Source organism: Lepidochelys kempii, chromosome 2 (assembly GCF_965140265.1).
Source record: "Lepidochelys kempii isolate rLepKem1 chromosome 2, rLepKem1.hap2, whole genome shotgun sequence".
Lineage (NCBI taxonomy): Eukaryota > Metazoa > Chordata > Testudines > Cheloniidae > Lepidochelys > Lepidochelys kempii.
This window is the reverse complement of record NC_133257.1, coordinates 172,595,425-172,612,554: the sequence shown is the minus strand read 5'-3', so window position 1 is coordinate 172,612,554 and position 17,130 is coordinate 172,595,425. Positions and strand designations below refer to the sequence as shown.

Below are 17,130 nucleotides of genomic sequence, written 5' to 3'. Positions count from 1 at the left end.
GGTGATGGAGATGGGAGAGTTCAAAGGAAATGTTAGCCAATTTCAAAATAAAGTACAGTGCTTCTGGGCCAGATTATCTTCCCACTGATAGTGCTTTTACTTCAGTGGAGTTATCCCCGATTTACAGAAGCACAAGTCAGAGGAAAACCAGGAAAATTAGTTCTATTCTGGTTTCACACACACAGGTGAGTGTGATTCTCCTCCCACAGGAGAATGAATCAGAAACAATTCTCTTGAAGTCAGTGGTGTTAGACTAATGTAAAACCAGTTGTGAGAGACTGAAAAATCAGACCTTGGGTAATTATTTCAACAAGCTGTTCCTGGCATACCTCTCTCAAATCTTTGTTAGTTCAGTAACCAGGTGACTGTGATGATGACAACACTGAGTGCAGCACTGTTTTGGATTCCTAACTCAGATTTAAGCCATTACCATTAGTCTCCTGAAAGAAGAGGGGTGTATTTTCCTCACCTGAAACTCACATTAATGTTTATGAAAATTATGCATGTGATGCTAGATGCCAGATTCCCTTTTACCATGGAAACTAATATCAAGTACATAATTTACTGTGTGCTTGTTGGCACCTGCTGTGGTTTATGTCGCAATCCAGTTTTATTTTTAACTCTTTGTCTTCATCTGCTTATAACTCTGGGAAAAAAAACCTTCTCTTAGACTGAAATTGTACATGCCCCATCTCAGCTGAAAGGTGAACTTTTTCTTCTTGCAAGTCTGAGAAAATCTGTTCAGCCATTTTTGCATTATGTGAGACTATAAACAAATTATAATTTGCCTAAGGTAAGAAAATACTGCTACAATCTTTTCCATGCAGATAACTCAAAAATGGCTGAACGTTCAGACTTTAACCTGGTGTGACAAGCTTAGACATCCATGACTAAGCTTTAAACAGCTGGTGAATAGTAAAGTTATGTGCAATTGAAAAGCATTTCTGAACGTGCTCACAGAGGTTTTTCTACAGGTCTTATAACATCACCAGTGCATTTTTTTTCCTTCCCAGTTTAATAAGCACAAGAGCTTCTGCTCTGAGGCTCTTGCTTGGATAGTTTGCGTAAGGAAGCTAGAAAAGTTAGTTCCCAGTAATTGTAGTTCTTTGAGAGTATTGCCTGTGTATAGTCACATTTGTGGAAATAATTGTGCTTGCATTCACACACCTCCCATTTTAATTCTTGTGTGGGCTTCTGAGAGTATAAAAGGAGTATCCCGAACTACCCTTCATTTACCTCTGACCACTGACAGTGCAATGAATTCCTTGCAAAACAGTGGCTTGACCTTGGCTCTCAAGGGTACTGTCACTGTTATCACAGATAAAACAAGAGCATCCAGAAACAGAGATCTAAATGGAGCTATAATCTCCACAAGAAAGACCTGATTCACTAGCAGGGTAACAAGGTACGGTTCTAAAAGTCTACTCTTGTTTTTTACTTTCCCCAGCTTGATCATTATCCTCCAGCAAGTTACAGCCTGCCGACAGCATCTGACACTCAGTTCAACTCCCCAAAGGCACTCTTCCTGGGAAAAGTTATAGGTGAGATTACTTTTTAATAATTTATTTTTATTAGACATTTTCAGAGAGAAAAAATATATATAAGCACATGAGATTGTGATGTTCGTAGTGTCTGCAGTAAGACACCCTTGGACATCTCATTTTTTACTAGAGAGACAGTGATGTTTTGGTTAAGTGGGATATCCATCAGATGGGGGTACTACGCTGTTATTGCAAAGGACAAGGGGACACATAGATAAACCAGGGATAGAGTAGGCTGTGGCTAATATATACAGAATGTAGATCATATATAAAGTTCTAGGGAACGTCATTTGGGACAGTACAATTGCACAGTTTCTGTCACCATTCAGATTTGCTGAGGGGGAAGGGGTCAATAGGACTTATGCTGCTTTGCAGTGAAGTATGGGAAATATTTAGGAAATTTGGAGCAGTATCTTTTATTGTGAATTCATTGGCCACACTTTTATGACTCATTTTCAGAGGTAGTAGCTACTCACAAATGTCACAGAACTCAATGGGATTTTCAGGTGCTCAGCACCATTTGAAATTCAAGCGATTACTTTCTGTAAACCTTTTACTTAGCCACAATAGTTTGGATTATAGTGAAGAGTCAGACTCAAAACATCATGAACTTATGTTTTCTTTCTGCAACACCATAATTTAAATGGTAACTTAAATGGTAAACCACATGGAATGTAGGTTGCCCCACAAACAGAATCTGTATGTAAGCTTCTTACATGTACCATACCTGAAATGATTGTATCTCTACTGTATTTCCAGCCTGTTCTTCTGTCAAGGTGATATAAGGAAGGCCCTATAAAAGTTAAATTTTATATTGTTTGGGGACCAAATGAGATGTGAGGGGAAAAGGACTTTTGAAGAGGAAAGGAAATCAACTACAGAATTTTATAATGACATATTTTTTCCATTTGCTTCATTTTTAGTCTAGTTTATCTTATTTTGTGACTTTCTGGGAAGCTGGATGTCAGTGTAAGGTTCTCTTTGGTTTAAATCAAGCAAATCTAGGCTAACATTGGAGCTGAATCCAAAACTCAGGTTTTATTCATTCTTCTGCTTTTAGGCTCAGTAAAACAGAATAAAAATGAACAGTCAGAATAACTGTAAGTTGTGAAATGGGACATGAACAATGATTTTGGTGCTCAGCCACATGAATGCAATATGTTACAGTAGAATATCTAGTTTCATCTTGCTGACAATATAAAACTTGAGTGACTGTACTGCTCTCTGAATATTTCCATCTTACAGAGCTAAATTACAGCACACAGGACAGTCTGAAATTTAGAGCTCCTAGCGCCCATTCTACTGGACAAATCCTAGGTCCATTTAATCATCAATAGAATAGGCACAGGATGCAAGGGATGAGGTGTAGTCACTCAGCAGCTGTAATCTTGGAGTGGCTCAGGGCTTGTCTACACTGGTAAGTTTCTGCGCAGTAAAGCAGCTTTTTGCACTCAAACTGCAGACATGTACATACTGCCAAGCCCCTCTGTGGGCAGAAACTCCTCAGTTGCAGCACTGCAGAAAAACCACCTCGACGAGAGTCGTAAGGCTGTTTGTGCGGAGGCTCCAGTGCTCTATTGCCAGTGTAGACACTTGATTGCTTTCTGCACTGTAATTGGCCTCCGGAGCTGTCTCATAATGCCTCACGTGCCCGCTCTGCTCATCGTTTTCAACTTGGCTGCCCTGGAGACATATGCTCCTCCCCTTTCAAAGCACCATTTTTGACAGATGTTGCGTGCTGTGCTGATCTGCTCCGGGACACAAAGCAAACGATTAATGTGGAATGCTCGTGCTGTTGGACACAGAGGCAGGTGTGCGTGTGTGAGAGAGAGAGATTGCTGTGCAGAGAGCCCAGGGAGGGAGGTGGGGGCTGATGTCGGGGTTTCCCCCTCCCCCTACCTCAGGGCTGGCTGCTTTCTGCCACTGTCTGAACTTACAAGACAGCATGCTGACACACTCTCTGTCCCCCAAAACACATTCTCTCTCCCCCCCCTCCATACACACACACACACTCTCTGTCACACACACTCCCCTTCACACACACACACACACACACTTCAGTTGAAAAGCAGTTGGCAATGTAGTAGGATGCCCATGGAACAATGGGATTGGGAAACCTGCATCATGTGATGCTGTGCCTGGCCCATGAGGCATTGTAAACCCTTCCCAAAGCACCCTGCGGCCAGTTGCGCAGTGGGATAGCTACCATAATGCATTGCTGCTTTGCCATTGCAAGAGCTCCTAATGTGGATACGCTCCACCATCACAAGGAGCACAGTGTGGACACGAAACAGCGGTAATTCCAGCAGTTTAATAAAAGTGGTATCATTTGTGATGCAGAAACTTGCCAGTGTAGACATACCCTTACATAGGGTGGCTGGGAGCTAATCTCTTCTCCCCAAACATGCCCTGTGGAGGTTCTGCTAACAGCAACAGACAAAACCAGTGCCTGATAATATATATATATTGGTGGAAGATAAGGTGTGGATCACCCGAGGGGAATTCCTGGCCTCATCACTCCACCCTGATTGCTTCATGTGAGTGGTTTGTTGCCACAACGGCTCCATCGTCTCTCTGGGCTGACAGCTATTTCCAGACATGTCAGCTGTCTAGGCTGCTCAGATTTAGAAAACCATCAGACTATGGTGGTACTGCCTCCACGATGCAATCTTCTAAAGCCTGACTCTAGTCCTGAGAAGTTGGATGGATGAGGAAGCCTTATGTGGCCCCAGGAGTGTACATCCTCATTACATATGGGAAAAGCTTGGGGAGAACGTGAAAAAAGATATGAGAGAGAAAATACAGGGACGGAAGTATCATAGAGAAAACATTGTAGGGGGAAAGGAATATAAGGAGGCAGAGGGAAAGAAAAGTTAGGACGCTAAACATTACAGGCAGAGATGTACCATACTCTATGGGGGAAGAGTGAAGAGGAAAAATTGGATTGAAGCCAAGAAGAGAGAGAGAGCTTATATGAAAGTTACAATTTTAAGAGTATTAAATGGAAAGGTGATTGGCAGTACCCAATAAACAGGACATACTCTTATATCTTTAAATTGCAGGGTCTTGGGAGGCGGGCAGTCTTAGATAGCATTACAACATTTTTCACCCTTAGTGGTGTTAGTCCTGGGGCTGATGAATGATGGGTAGATTTTCCAAGCCCTGCAACTAGCTTGGAGACCAGCCAGCTCTATCCCACAGATGCCACAGGGTCAGTATTATTTCCTTTGTCAAGTTTTAGTGCTGTCCTCCTTAGGTTTTCTCTTAGCATTCCTCAAGAACAAACTGCAAGAATTGAACAGGTAATGAAGCTTTTTGCATCTAGGTCACTTGCCTGAATCCAGTTTATGTTGGCAGTGACTGAAAATCATTACTACCACCTCACAAGTGTTTGATCTATATGAAAAGAGATATTGACTTAGCCTGGTTTCTGGGTACCTACATTACAAAAATCACCTCCACATTTGACTCCTTGCAAGTAATAATAGAGGCTTCAAGGACTGGATGGGCATACGTTATTACCCTCTGACTTCTGTGTGTATTCCATCCAAGTCAGAGTTGCGGCACATTGCCGGGATAGTGTGGGGAAGCCTACATTCCACCTGTCCATGATGTTCCTGCTATGTAGCAACATAGAAAAGATCAGTCTGCAGTAATGTCATTACATTCACTGATATTTTTCAGAGTAACCCAACTTGACCCCATCGTTTTTTGCTCTTCTTAGCAGAGTTCATCAAGTCTAGTTTTCCTAATTTCGTTCGTGTGTCAGGGAAATGCATAATACTTGTGAGTGGTTCTAGTCTGGATTCCTTCTTCTTTTCAAATTTGACAGGCTAAAAACATGGAATTAAATTGAGTTCCAAAATGATGAGTTGGCTCTCTGTAAGATGTACAGACTAATAAACATAATACTGATAACATCCACCGTATAGATATATGTGGTGAAGTCGCAGATTTTCCTTCTCATTAGATGCATTCAGGGCATAATGAAGTCACCACAAACGTTGGTTAAATCAGTAAAGTGAGAGAAAATGTTAAAAGATAGGAACAGGCAGGGTGCCTGGAAGACCCTGGAAAGGTATTGGGGTCAGCTGGAATATATATGGTCTATGTTTTCATGTGCTATTATGAGAATCAAAAACAGTTTCCATGTTTTTTGAAATGTTATGTATCATCTGTCATTATAAATTATATTGTGTATGTTGCTCTGCATCCTTTGATTGATGGTATTGCTTTGCCTTTTTAGTGTTTTAAGTTTATTTTTATCTGTTAGGAAAGTGCTTCTTTGCTTATTCTGTTTAGATTGACTGTCTCTTCAAAGTGGGACATTTTATTAAATAAAAGAATATCAGAGCCAGAGAAACAAAAAGAATACACTGTGCATGCCAAAACAAAAACAAAATCTCTGGAGAACCCCTGACTCACTGGTATAATTGTTGCACCACAGCCAATTGCCATTGATCAGATTGACAAACAACTGCCAGGGGGAATGCTGAGTGAGGGGAGTGGAAATCAAGGTTAATATTGTTACATGTGTTCAGCACAGTTTGAAGGGCACACTACCGGCAGAATCTAGTGTTTTTAAAGCTCCTAATTGCTACATTATCCTCGCTAGAAGCAGTTCCAGTGAACCTGGAGGGAGTCTCACCTAGCAGAGGTGTGTATACAAAGGTGATTATCTATACATCATCATATGTACCGTTTGTAATGTCCTACATTCCATCTAGAAACAGGGTTATAGTTGAGAGGCAGAGTGTTTTATTTTTGTTTTGGTTTTGTTTTTCATCGAGGATACTCAGTCTTAATTATCTCTGTTCTGTTGGATTTGATGCTTTCTTGTCTTGAAAGGTGAAGATGAAGCTATATTTACAAAGCCAGCTTGTGATTTTGTGGAGCATTTTGGAACCATCCTACTGAGAAACAGTCCTACCTGTCTTTTCTTCTTCTTCTTTCTTCTTCTTCTTCTTCTTCATCTCGTTTTTTTACTACGTTTATTTGCAGAGAAACAGCATATCCTGCCAGCTTTTCTTCCTATGACCGTGTCACAGTTCAGGGCAACTGCACCTGTAGTGGTTTCCCTGTAGTGGTTCAGCAAGAACACCCACACTCAGGCTTCTGGCTTCTAGACTTTGCCTTTCTTGGATGGAGACATGCATCTCTCTCCCTCCTGACTGGGGTATTTCTAGGCTGAATGATTCTCTACTTTCACTATGTTATTCCCAGAAAAAGGCAGTCTGCTTAAGCTTCCGGCTTCACTTCCCTCCTCAGAAATGGTACACAGTGTAATTACTACGCTTATAAGTATACGCTTATGCTCAAATAAATCTGTTAGTCTTTAAGGTGCCAAAGGACTCCTTGTTGTCTTTGTGGATACAGACTAATACAGCAACCCCCTGATACTTGACACCATGCAAGGCACTAAATGTAGCCGTATGGAGTGGAAATCCATCAACCTCAACAAAAAACTCGCACAGATACAGACAGACATCATCTTCCTCTCCAAGTGCAAACAGATGGACATCATACCAAATGGACTGAAGGTAAAAAATCCATTGCAATCAACATACTACACTGACTATGGTGAGAGACTGCGCCACACACTCTCAAAGAAACTGAGGAACCACCTGATCAGCATCCTGTACAGCAGATAGGAGAAGATCAAGAATGAGCTCTCAAAACTGGACACTCTCATACAAAACCAACCTTCCACACAAACTTCCACGTGGCTGGACTTTACAAAAACGAGACAAGCCATTTACAACACACACTTCACTTCTCTACAGAGGAAAAAGGACAGTAAACTATCTAAACTCCTACATGCCACAGGGGGCTACAACAGTGGTACCCTCAACTCACCTAACAAAATTGTTAATCTATCCAACCACAGACTTAGCCCAGCAGAAGAGTCTGTCCTATCTCGGGGACTCTCTTTCTGCCCCACCACCCCCACGAACATGATACTGTTCTGCAGTGATCTGGGAGCCTACTTTCATCGTCTCCGACTTAGGGAATATTTTCAACACACCACTGAACAGTGCACTGACCCACAGGAACCCTCCTACCGACACTACAAGAAGAAGAATTCTGTGTGGACTCCTGACGGTCGAAATGGCAGGCTGGACTTCTACACAGAGTGCTTCCGCAGACGTGCACAGGCTGAAATTCTGAACAAACAGCATCACTTGCCCCATAACCTCAGCCGTACAGAACGCAACGCCATCCACAGCCTCAGAAACAACTCTGACATTATAATCAAAGGGGCTGACAAAGGAGGTGCTGTAGTCATAATGAACAGGTCGGATTATGAATAGGAGGCTGCCAGGCAACTCTCCAACACCACATTCTACAGGCCACTATCCTCTGACCCCACTGAGGAGTACCAAAAGAAACTACACCATCTGCTCAAGAAACTCCCTGCTACAGCACGGGAACAAATCTACACGGACACACCCCCAGAGCCCCGACCAGGGGTATTCTATCTGCTGCCCAAGATCCATAAACCTGGAAACTCTGGACGCCCCATCATCTCAGGCATCGGCACTCTTACAGCAGGATTATCTGGCTATTTCGACTCTCTGCTCAGACCCTACGCTACCAGCACTCCTAGCTATCTTCAAGGCACCTCCAACTTTCTGAGGAGACTACAATGATCTTCCTGAAAACTCCATCCTGGCCACCATGGATGTAGAAGCTCTATGCCAATATTCCACATGAGGATGGACTACCAGCTGTCAAAAACAGTATCCCTGATGAGGCCACGGCACACCTGGTGGCTGAGCTTTGTGACTTTGTCCTCACCCACAACCATTTCAGATTTGGGGACAACTTCAAGTCAGTGGCACTTCTATGGGTACCCGCATGGCCCCACAGTATGCCAACATCTTTATGGCTGACTTAGAGCAATGCTTCCTCAGCTCTCGTCCCCTAGCACCCCTCCTCTACTTGCACTACATTGGTGAAATCTTCATCATATGGACCCACGGGAAGGAGGCCCTTGAAGAATTCCACCTGGATTTCAACAATTTCCACCCCACCATCAACCTCAGCCTGGACCAGTCCACACAAGAGATCCACTTCCTCGACACTACAGTGCAAATAAGTGATGGTCACATAAACACCACCCTATACCAGAAACCTATTGACCGCTATACTTACCTACATGCCTCCAGCTTCCATCCAGGACACATCAGACAATCCATTGTCTACAGCCAAGCCCTAAGGTACAACCAAATTTGCTCCAACCCCTCAGACAGAGACAAACACCTACAAGATCTTTATCAAGCATTCTTAAAACTACAATACCCACCTGGGGAAGTGAGGAAACAGATTGACAGAGCAAGACGGGTACCCAGAAATCACCTACTACAGGATAGGCCCCACAAGAAAAATAACAGAACACCACTGGCCATCACATACAGCCCCCAGCTAAAACCTCTCCAGCACATTATCAACAATCTACAACCTATCCTGGAAAACAATCCCTCACTCTCACAGACCTTGGGAGACAGGCCAGTCTTCGCTTACAGACAGCCCCCCAACCTCAAGCAAATACTCACCAGCAACTACACACCATACCACAGAAACACTAACCCAGGAACCAATCCTTGTAGCAAACCTCGTTGCCTACTCTGTCCCCATATCTACTCTAATGTCACCATCAGAGGACCCAACCACATCAGCCACACCATCAGAGGCTCATTGACCTGCATGTCTACTAATGTTATATATGCCATCATGTGCCAGCAATGCCCCCCTGCCATGTACATTGGCCAAACTGGACAGTCCCTGCATAAAAGAATAAATGGACACAAATCGGACATCAGGAATGGTAACACACAAAAGCCAGTGGGAGAACACTTCAATCTTCCTGGACATTGCATAACAGATTTGAAAGTAGCTATACTTGAACAAAAAAACTTCAGAAACAGACTTCAAAGAAAACAGCAGAACTAAAATTCATTTGCAAATTTAACACCATTAATTTGGGCTTGAATAGGGACTGAGAGTGGCAATCACCCAAACTCCAGCATGAGCTCTGGCAGGTGATTAGGGCTTCAGAACCCACACAGGGGTCTATTCTATGATGACAAGTTCATAACAGCCTCAGATCTGAACTAGCACCCCATCTTATGGGGCCTCAGTAGGTCAACACCTTCCAACCTTTCCTGAAGGATTGGAGCCCTCCATGGGAGGTCCTGTCAGTTTGCTGGATTAGAAAGAAGGCCCTGAGCCTGTATAAAACCAAGCTGTTTATCCAAAAATCTTTCCTTTGTCCATTGGCCCTGGAGAATCCAGATTGAATCTTTGAACTGTCTTCCTGTGACAGGTGATCAGCAGACAAAAGGTCTCCCCTCAAGACAAAACTTTCTCCCCTGTACTTCTGAGGAATTCCACTTCACACATATTGTCTCAAAACATCAAGCCTGTCTGCTATATTGTTCAACATAATATTTTGCAATTCACATTATCTCCCAGCAATTACATTAATCCTTCTTCCTCCTCAAGAAGTTCCATACAATCCCATAATAGCACACAAACATTTTCATTCTCAATACAATGAACCCCAAAGGTGGTGTATGTAATGCAGTGGTTTAACTTAATTCCATAAGACCTGCCCAGGATATTGAAGGATACTGTCATATCTGTCACAGATCATTTATATCCAGTTAGAGACTGGTACTTGGACAGCACCTACCACAATGTGAACCCAGTCTCAATTGAAGGTGCTATCACAATACAAATGATTAATAAAATAGTCAGCAAATGCCTCCTTTTTCTCATAATTGGCCTTAATATTGTGTGCTCTCAAGTCAGGAGAATTACATTAGAAACATAGAAACAAGCAAAAATTATTGAATTGCAAATGTAATTAGAGAGCATATTTTTCCATTTAAATTGAAGATTTCTCTGTGTTCCAGAAATAATTACTGAGTCCTTGAAATAATAAATCCTAGAAAATGTAGGCAAGTACTTTTGCTAAAAGCAAATGTACAGAGATTTGAAATACAATAATAGAAGATAGTGTTTATTCTTTGCAGAAGCCTGAAAATAAGGGGTTTGAACTTGTATCCTTACTCCTTAGGTGAAACTGGTTAAATTGAACTGATCATTTTTTACTGTCTCTACAACCCTCTGAATATCCCAAGAAGGATTATGACTTCAGGTGGCCAACAAAGGAGAAGGAGGCAACGAATAGTTGGAAACAAGATCCTATTTTTATGTAAATATGTCTAATAATAAAAAAAGGGCAATGGAAAATTAGATTATATTTATAACCAGAATAGTCCTTAATCAGCCAGTTTTCAAAAAAAAATGTTCCAGTAGACATCAGCACAGCTTTCATATCTTATTTAGTAACAGTGAGACTTTGAAGATTAACACGATGAGATAAAAGCAATGAGGTTACTATCAAGATTCTTGACTCTATGAAAGATAAAAAGAACAAAAAATAGAACAGTGAAAGGTTGTTCTCAGAGTAGATATGGGTCTGATCCACGGAATTGCAGGGGTGTTTGGATTCAGGGTGAAAGTTTGGGCCCATTAGTGAGATAGAACCGAGCAGTGAGGTTCAGTTCCAGATCTCAAAGTCTTCAAAGTGTGACAGGTTTTGGATGTGGTGTTCTGGTCCATGCCCATCTCTAGTTATGAGGCCTATATAACCTTCAGTGGTTTGAATCTTTAGAAAACTAAAACCATGGCTTGTACCATGTTATTTGAAGAAACTAATATCTTTCTCTTTCACAGGTAGCGAGAGAGAACTAGCTACAGAAAATTACCCCTGTTTTTGTAAAATAGACATTCTAGATTGAAAGAAAAAAAGCCATAGTTTGAGGGTTCTCTCAATAGGGATCACACAAAAAAATGTAGACCAGATAGTGGTGGTTGAGTAGGATGCCGGGGGGAACAGGAATTTGTCCTTGGACTGCTTTTCTTTATTAATGAAGTACAGAATGCTTTTAAACTGGTTTCTTGTCAAAAGTTAAAGGAAGAGGTTAAACCCTAGCTGGTTGACCAACAGCATCTCAACTCAGAGCTTCCCCTGACAGAGCTCTCTACAGTCGAGTCCCAAGAGACTCCTTTTATTGCCACATCTCCTAGCTTTTTTTAATGCCTAGTGATGAAGGACTTGGGTGAACAGCAGCCGGCTAAAGCTGAACTCATGCAAGACTGAGGTCTTGCTGGTAGGAAGATGGAAGTACTTTGAAGAACTTGCCTCCTCTATTACATCCCCTGCATACCTGGGACTGACTACCTCTCTGGGTGGAATTTTTGCTCCCTTGTGTATGGACACACCTGAAGGTAACTAGGGTCTGATGGAGATGTGGCAATAAAAGGAGTCTCTTGGGACTCGACTGTAGAGAGCTCTGTCAGGGGAAGCTCTGAGTTGAGATGCTGTTGGTCAACCAGCTAGGGCTTGTGTCTCTGTTTTTTGACTTCTTAGATTGTTTAGTGTTTCTATGTGGATTGCTTTTTAACTTCTTCCTTTCACTTTTGACACTTTTCCCTGTCAAGTGGACCATGAGCTATTATGGCAAAAGCTGGCAAAACCCAGGATGAATCATATCCTGTGTTTGTAAACTGATTTGAGGAAGATAAACCACAAATATGATTCTTATGCACCATTCATGTTTTAAACAGAATTGCATAGTCCTTCCATCTTCCAGAATAGGATAGGATCATTGCATCAGGCTATTTACTCCATATTCGAGTAGGGGGCTTCAAAGAGGCAGAAATATGACTTCTGCATGGGCTGCTTAATCTAGGGGTATGTCTACACTATGAAATTAGGTCGAATTTATAGAAGTCATTTTTTTTAGAAATCGGTTTTATATATTCGAGTGTGTGTGTCCCCACAGAAAATGCTCTAAGTGCATTAAGTGAATTAACTCGGTGGAGCGCTTCCACAGTACCGAGGCTAGAGTCGACTTCCGGAGTGTTGCACTGTGGGTAGCTATCCCACAGTTCCCGCAGTCTCCGCTGCCCATTGGAATTCTGAATTGAGATCCCAATGCCTGATGGGGCTAAAACATTGTCGCGGGTGGTTCTGGGTACATATCGTCAGGCCCCCGTTCCCTCCCTCCCTCCGTGAAAGCAAGGGCAGACAATCGTTTCGCGCCTTTTTTCCTGAGTTACCTGTGCAGATGCCATACCACGGCAAGCATGGAGCCCGCTCAGGTAACCATCACCATATGTCTCCTGGGTGCTGGCAGACACGGTACTGCATTGCTACACAGTAGCAGCAACCCATTGCCTTGTGGCAGCAGATGGTGCAATAGGACTGGTAGCCATCATCATCATGTCCTGGCCACGTCGGCCGGGAGTGCCTGGACAGACATGGGCGCAGGGACTAAATTTGGAGTGACTTGATCAAGTCATTCTCTTTAGTCCTGCAGTCAGTCCTATTGAACCATCTTATGGTGAGCAGGCAGGTGATATGGATTGCTAGCAGTCGTATTGTACCATCTTCTGCTAGGCAGGCAAGAGATGAGGATGGCTAGCAGTCGTATTGTACCATCTTCTGCCAAGCAGCCCTGACATGTGGATGGCATGCAGTCCTTCTGCACCGTCTGCTGCCAGCCAAAGATGTAAAAGATAGATGGAGTGGATCAAAACAAGAAATAGACCAGATTTGTTTTGTACTCATTTGCTTCTTCCCCCGCCACGTCTAGGGAACTCATTCCTCTAGGTCACACTGCAGTCACTCACAGGGAAGGTGCAGAGAGGTAAATGTAGCCATGTATCAATCAGAGACCAGACTAACCTCCTTGTTCCAATAAGAACAATAACTTAGGTGCACCATTTCTTATTGGAACCCTCTGTGAAGTCCTGCCTGAAATACTCCTTGATGTAAAGCCACCCCCTTTGTTGATTTTAGCTCCCTGAAGCCAACCCTGTAAGCCGTGTCGTCAGTCACCCCTCCCTCCGTCAGAGCAACGGCAGACAATCGTTCCGCGCCTTTTTTCTGAGCGGACGCCATACCAAGGCAAGCATGGAGGCCGCTCAGCTCACTTTGGAAATTAGGAGCACATTAAACACCATACGCATTATCCAGCAGTATATGCAGTGCCGGAACCTGGCAGAGCGATACCGGGTGAGTAGGCGACGTCAGTGCGGTCGTGTGAGTGATCAGGACATGGACACAGATTTCTCTGAAAGCATGGGCCCTGCCAATGCATGCATCATGGTGCTAGTGGGGCAGGTTCATGCTGTGGATCGCCGATTCTGGGCTCGGGAAACAAGCACAGACTGGTGGGACCGCATAGTGTTGCAGGTCTGGGACGATTCCCAGTGGCTGCGAAACTTTCGCATGTGTAAGGGCACTTTCATGGAACTTTGTGACTTGCTTTCCCCTGCCCTGAAGCACATGAATACCAAGATTAGAGTAGCCCTCACAGTTCACAAGTGAGTGGTGATAGCCCTGTGGAAGCTTGCAACGCCAGACAGCTACCGGTCAGTTGGGAATCAATTTGGAGTGGGCAAATCTACTGTGGGGGCTGCTGTGATGCAAGTAGCCCATGCAATCAAAGATCTGCTGATATCAAGGGTACTGACCCTGGGAAATGTGCAGGTCATAGTGGATGGCTTTGCTGCAATGGGATTCCCTAACTGTGGTGGGGCCATAGACGGAACACATATCCCTATATTGGCACCGGAGCACCAAACCGGTGAGTACATAAACCGCAAGGGGTACTTTTCAATAGTGCTGCAAGCTCTGGTGGATCACAAGGGACGTTTCACCAACATCAACGTGGGATGGCCGGGAAAGGTACATGACGCTTGCATCTTCAGGAACTCTGGTCTGTTTCAAAAGCTGCAGGAAGGGACTTTATTCCCAGACCAGAAAATAACTGTTGGGGATGTTGAAATGCCTATAGTTATCCTGGGGGACCCAGCCTACCCCTTAATGCTATGGCTCATGAAGCCATACACAGGCATCCTGGACAGTAGTCAGGAGCTGTTCAACTACAGGCTGAGCAAGTGCAGAATGGTGGTAGAATGTGCATCTGGACGCTTAAATGTGCGCTGGCGCAGTTTACTGACTCGCTTAGACCTCAGCGAAACCAATATTCCCACTGTTATTACTGCTTGCTGCGTGCTCCACAATATCTGTGAGAGTAAGGGGGAGATGTTTATGGCGGGGTGGGAGGTTGAGGCAAATCGCCTGGCTGCTGGTTACGCACAGCCAGATACCAGGGCGGTTAGAAGAGCACAGGAGGGCGCAGTACACATCAGAGAAGCTTTGAAAACCAGTTTCATGACTGCCCAGGCTACAGTGTGAAAGTTCTATTTGTTTCTCCTTGATGAAACCTCCCGCCCCTTGGTTCACTCTACTTCCCTGTAAGCTAACCACCCTCCCCTCCTCCCTTCGATCACCACTTGCAGAGGCAATAAAGTCATTGTTGCTTCACATTCGTGCATTCTTTATTCATTCATCACACAAATAGGGGGATGACTACCAAGCTAGCCCAGGAGGGGTGGTGGAGGAGGGAAGGAAAATGCCACACAGCACTTTAAGCACAGCACTTTAAAAGTTTACAACTTTAAAATTTATTGAATGCCAACCTTCTTTTTTTGGGGCAATTCTCTGTGGTGGAGTGGCTGACTGGCCGGTGGCCTCCCACCGCGTTCTTGGGCATCTGGGTGTGGAGGCTATGGAACTTGGGGAGGAGGGCGGTTGGTTACACAGGGGCTGTAGTGGCAGTCTGTGCTCCAGCTGCCTTTGCTGCAGCTCAGTCATACACTGGAGCATACTGGTTTGTTTTATCCTCCATCAGCCTCAGCATTGAACCCTGCCTCCTCTCATCACGCTGCCGCCACATTTGAACTTCAGTCCTCTCTTCAGCCCACCACCTCTCCTCCCGGTCATTTTGTGCTTTCCTGCACTCTGACATTATTTGCCTCCACGCATTCGTCTGTGCTCTGTCAGTGTAGGAGGACAGCATGAGCTCAGAGAACATTTCATCACGAGTGCGTTTTTTTTTCTTTCTAATCTTCACTAGCCTCTGGGAAGGAGAAGATCCTGTGATCATTGAAACACATGCAGCTGGTGGAGAAAAAAAAGGGACAGCGGTATTTAAAAAGACACATTTTATAAAACAGTGGCTACAGTCTTTCAGGGTAAACCTTGCTGTTAACGTTACATACATAGCACATGTGTTTTCGTTACAAGGTCACATTTTGCCTCCCCCCACCGTGTGGCTACCCCCTCAATCCTCCCCCCTCCCCATGGCTAACAGCGGGGAACATTTCTGTTCAGCCGCAGGCCAACAGCCCAGCAGGAACGGGTTCCTCTGAGTGTCCCCTGAAGAAAAGCACCCTATTTCAACCGGGTGACCATGAATGATATCTCACTCTCCTGAGGATAACACAGAAAGATAAAGAATGGATGTTGTTTGAACGCCAGCAAACATACACTGCAATGCTTTGTTGTACAATGATTTCTGAGTACGTGTTACTGGCCTGGAGTGGTAAAGTGTCCTACCATGAAGGACGCAATAAGGCTGCCCTCCCCAGAAACCTTTTGCAAAGGCTTTGGGAGTACATCCAGGAGAGCCGCGAATGCCAGGGCAAATTAATCCTTTCACATGCTTGCTTTTAAACCATGTATAGTATTTTAAAAGGTACACTCACCGGAGGTCCCTTCTCCGCCTGCCGGGTCCAGGAGGCAGCCTTGGGTGGGTTCGGGGAGTACTGGCTCCAGGTCCAGGGTGAGAAACAGTTCCTGGCTGTTGGGAAAACTGGTTTCTCCACCTGTTTGCTGTGAGCTATCTACAACCTTATCATCACCATCATCATCTTCTTCGTCCCCAAAACCTGCTTCCGTGTTGCCTCCATCTCCATTGAAGGAGTCAAACAATGCGGCTGGGGTAGTGGTGGCTGAACCCCCTAAAATGGCATGCAGCTCATCATAGAAGCGGCATGTTTGGGGCTCTGACCCGGAGAGGCCGTTCGCCCCTCTGGTTTTCTGGTAGGCTTGCCTCAGCTCCTTAAGTTTCACGCGGCACTGCTTCGGGTCCCTGTTATGGCCTCTGTCCTTCATGCCCTGGGAGATTTTGACAAAGGTTCTGACATTTCGAAAACTGGAACAGAGTTCTGATAGCACGGATTCCTCTCTCCATACAGCGATCAGATCCCGTACCTCCCGTTCAGTCCATGCTGGAGCTCTTTTGTGATTCTGGGACTCCATCGTGGTCACCTGTGCTGGTGAGCTCTGCATGGTTACCTGTAGCTTGCCACGCTGGCCAAACAGGAAATGAGATTCAAAAGTTTGCAGTTCTTTTCCTGTCTACCTGGCCAGTGCATCTGAGTTGAGAGTGCTGTCCAGAGCAGTCACAATGGAGCACTCTGGGATAGCTCCCAGAGGCCAATACCATCGAATTGTGTCCACAGTACTGCAAATTCGACCCGGCAAGGACGATTTAAGCGCTAATCCACTTTTCAGGGGTGGAGTATGGAAATCGATTTTAAGAGCCCTTTAAGTCGAAATAAAGGGCTTCATAGTGTGGACGGGTGCAGGTTTACATCGATTTAACGCTGCTAAATTCGACCTAAAGTCCTAGCCTAGACCAGGGCTAGGACACGTTTCAGT

The 17,130-nt window shown here is 44.4% G+C and overlaps 1 protein-coding gene across 13 annotated transcripts in view; it reads left to right on the top strand.

Annotated features, from left to right (window-relative positions):
* The window catches only part of CNTNAP2 (contactin associated protein 2), a 1,665,145-nt gene that overhangs the window by 1,570,936 nt on the left and 77,079 nt on the right, over window positions 1–17,130 (top strand). For 3 of the 13 annotated variants that reach the window (XM_073332778.1, XM_073332790.1, XM_073332779.1), the window contains exon 21: window positions 1,448–1,541. In XM_073332778.1, the coding sequence (XP_073188879.1) occupies window positions 1,448–1,541 (94 nt within the window). Of the gene's footprint in view, window positions 1–1,447; window positions 1,542–2,601; window positions 2,727–6,156; window positions 6,213–6,389; window positions 6,469–6,542; window positions 7,484–10,623; window positions 10,757–17,130 lie in introns of those variants that run through there. The other 10 variants (XM_073332785.1, XM_073332784.1, XM_073332789.1 and 7 more) reach the window with 9 other exon arrangements.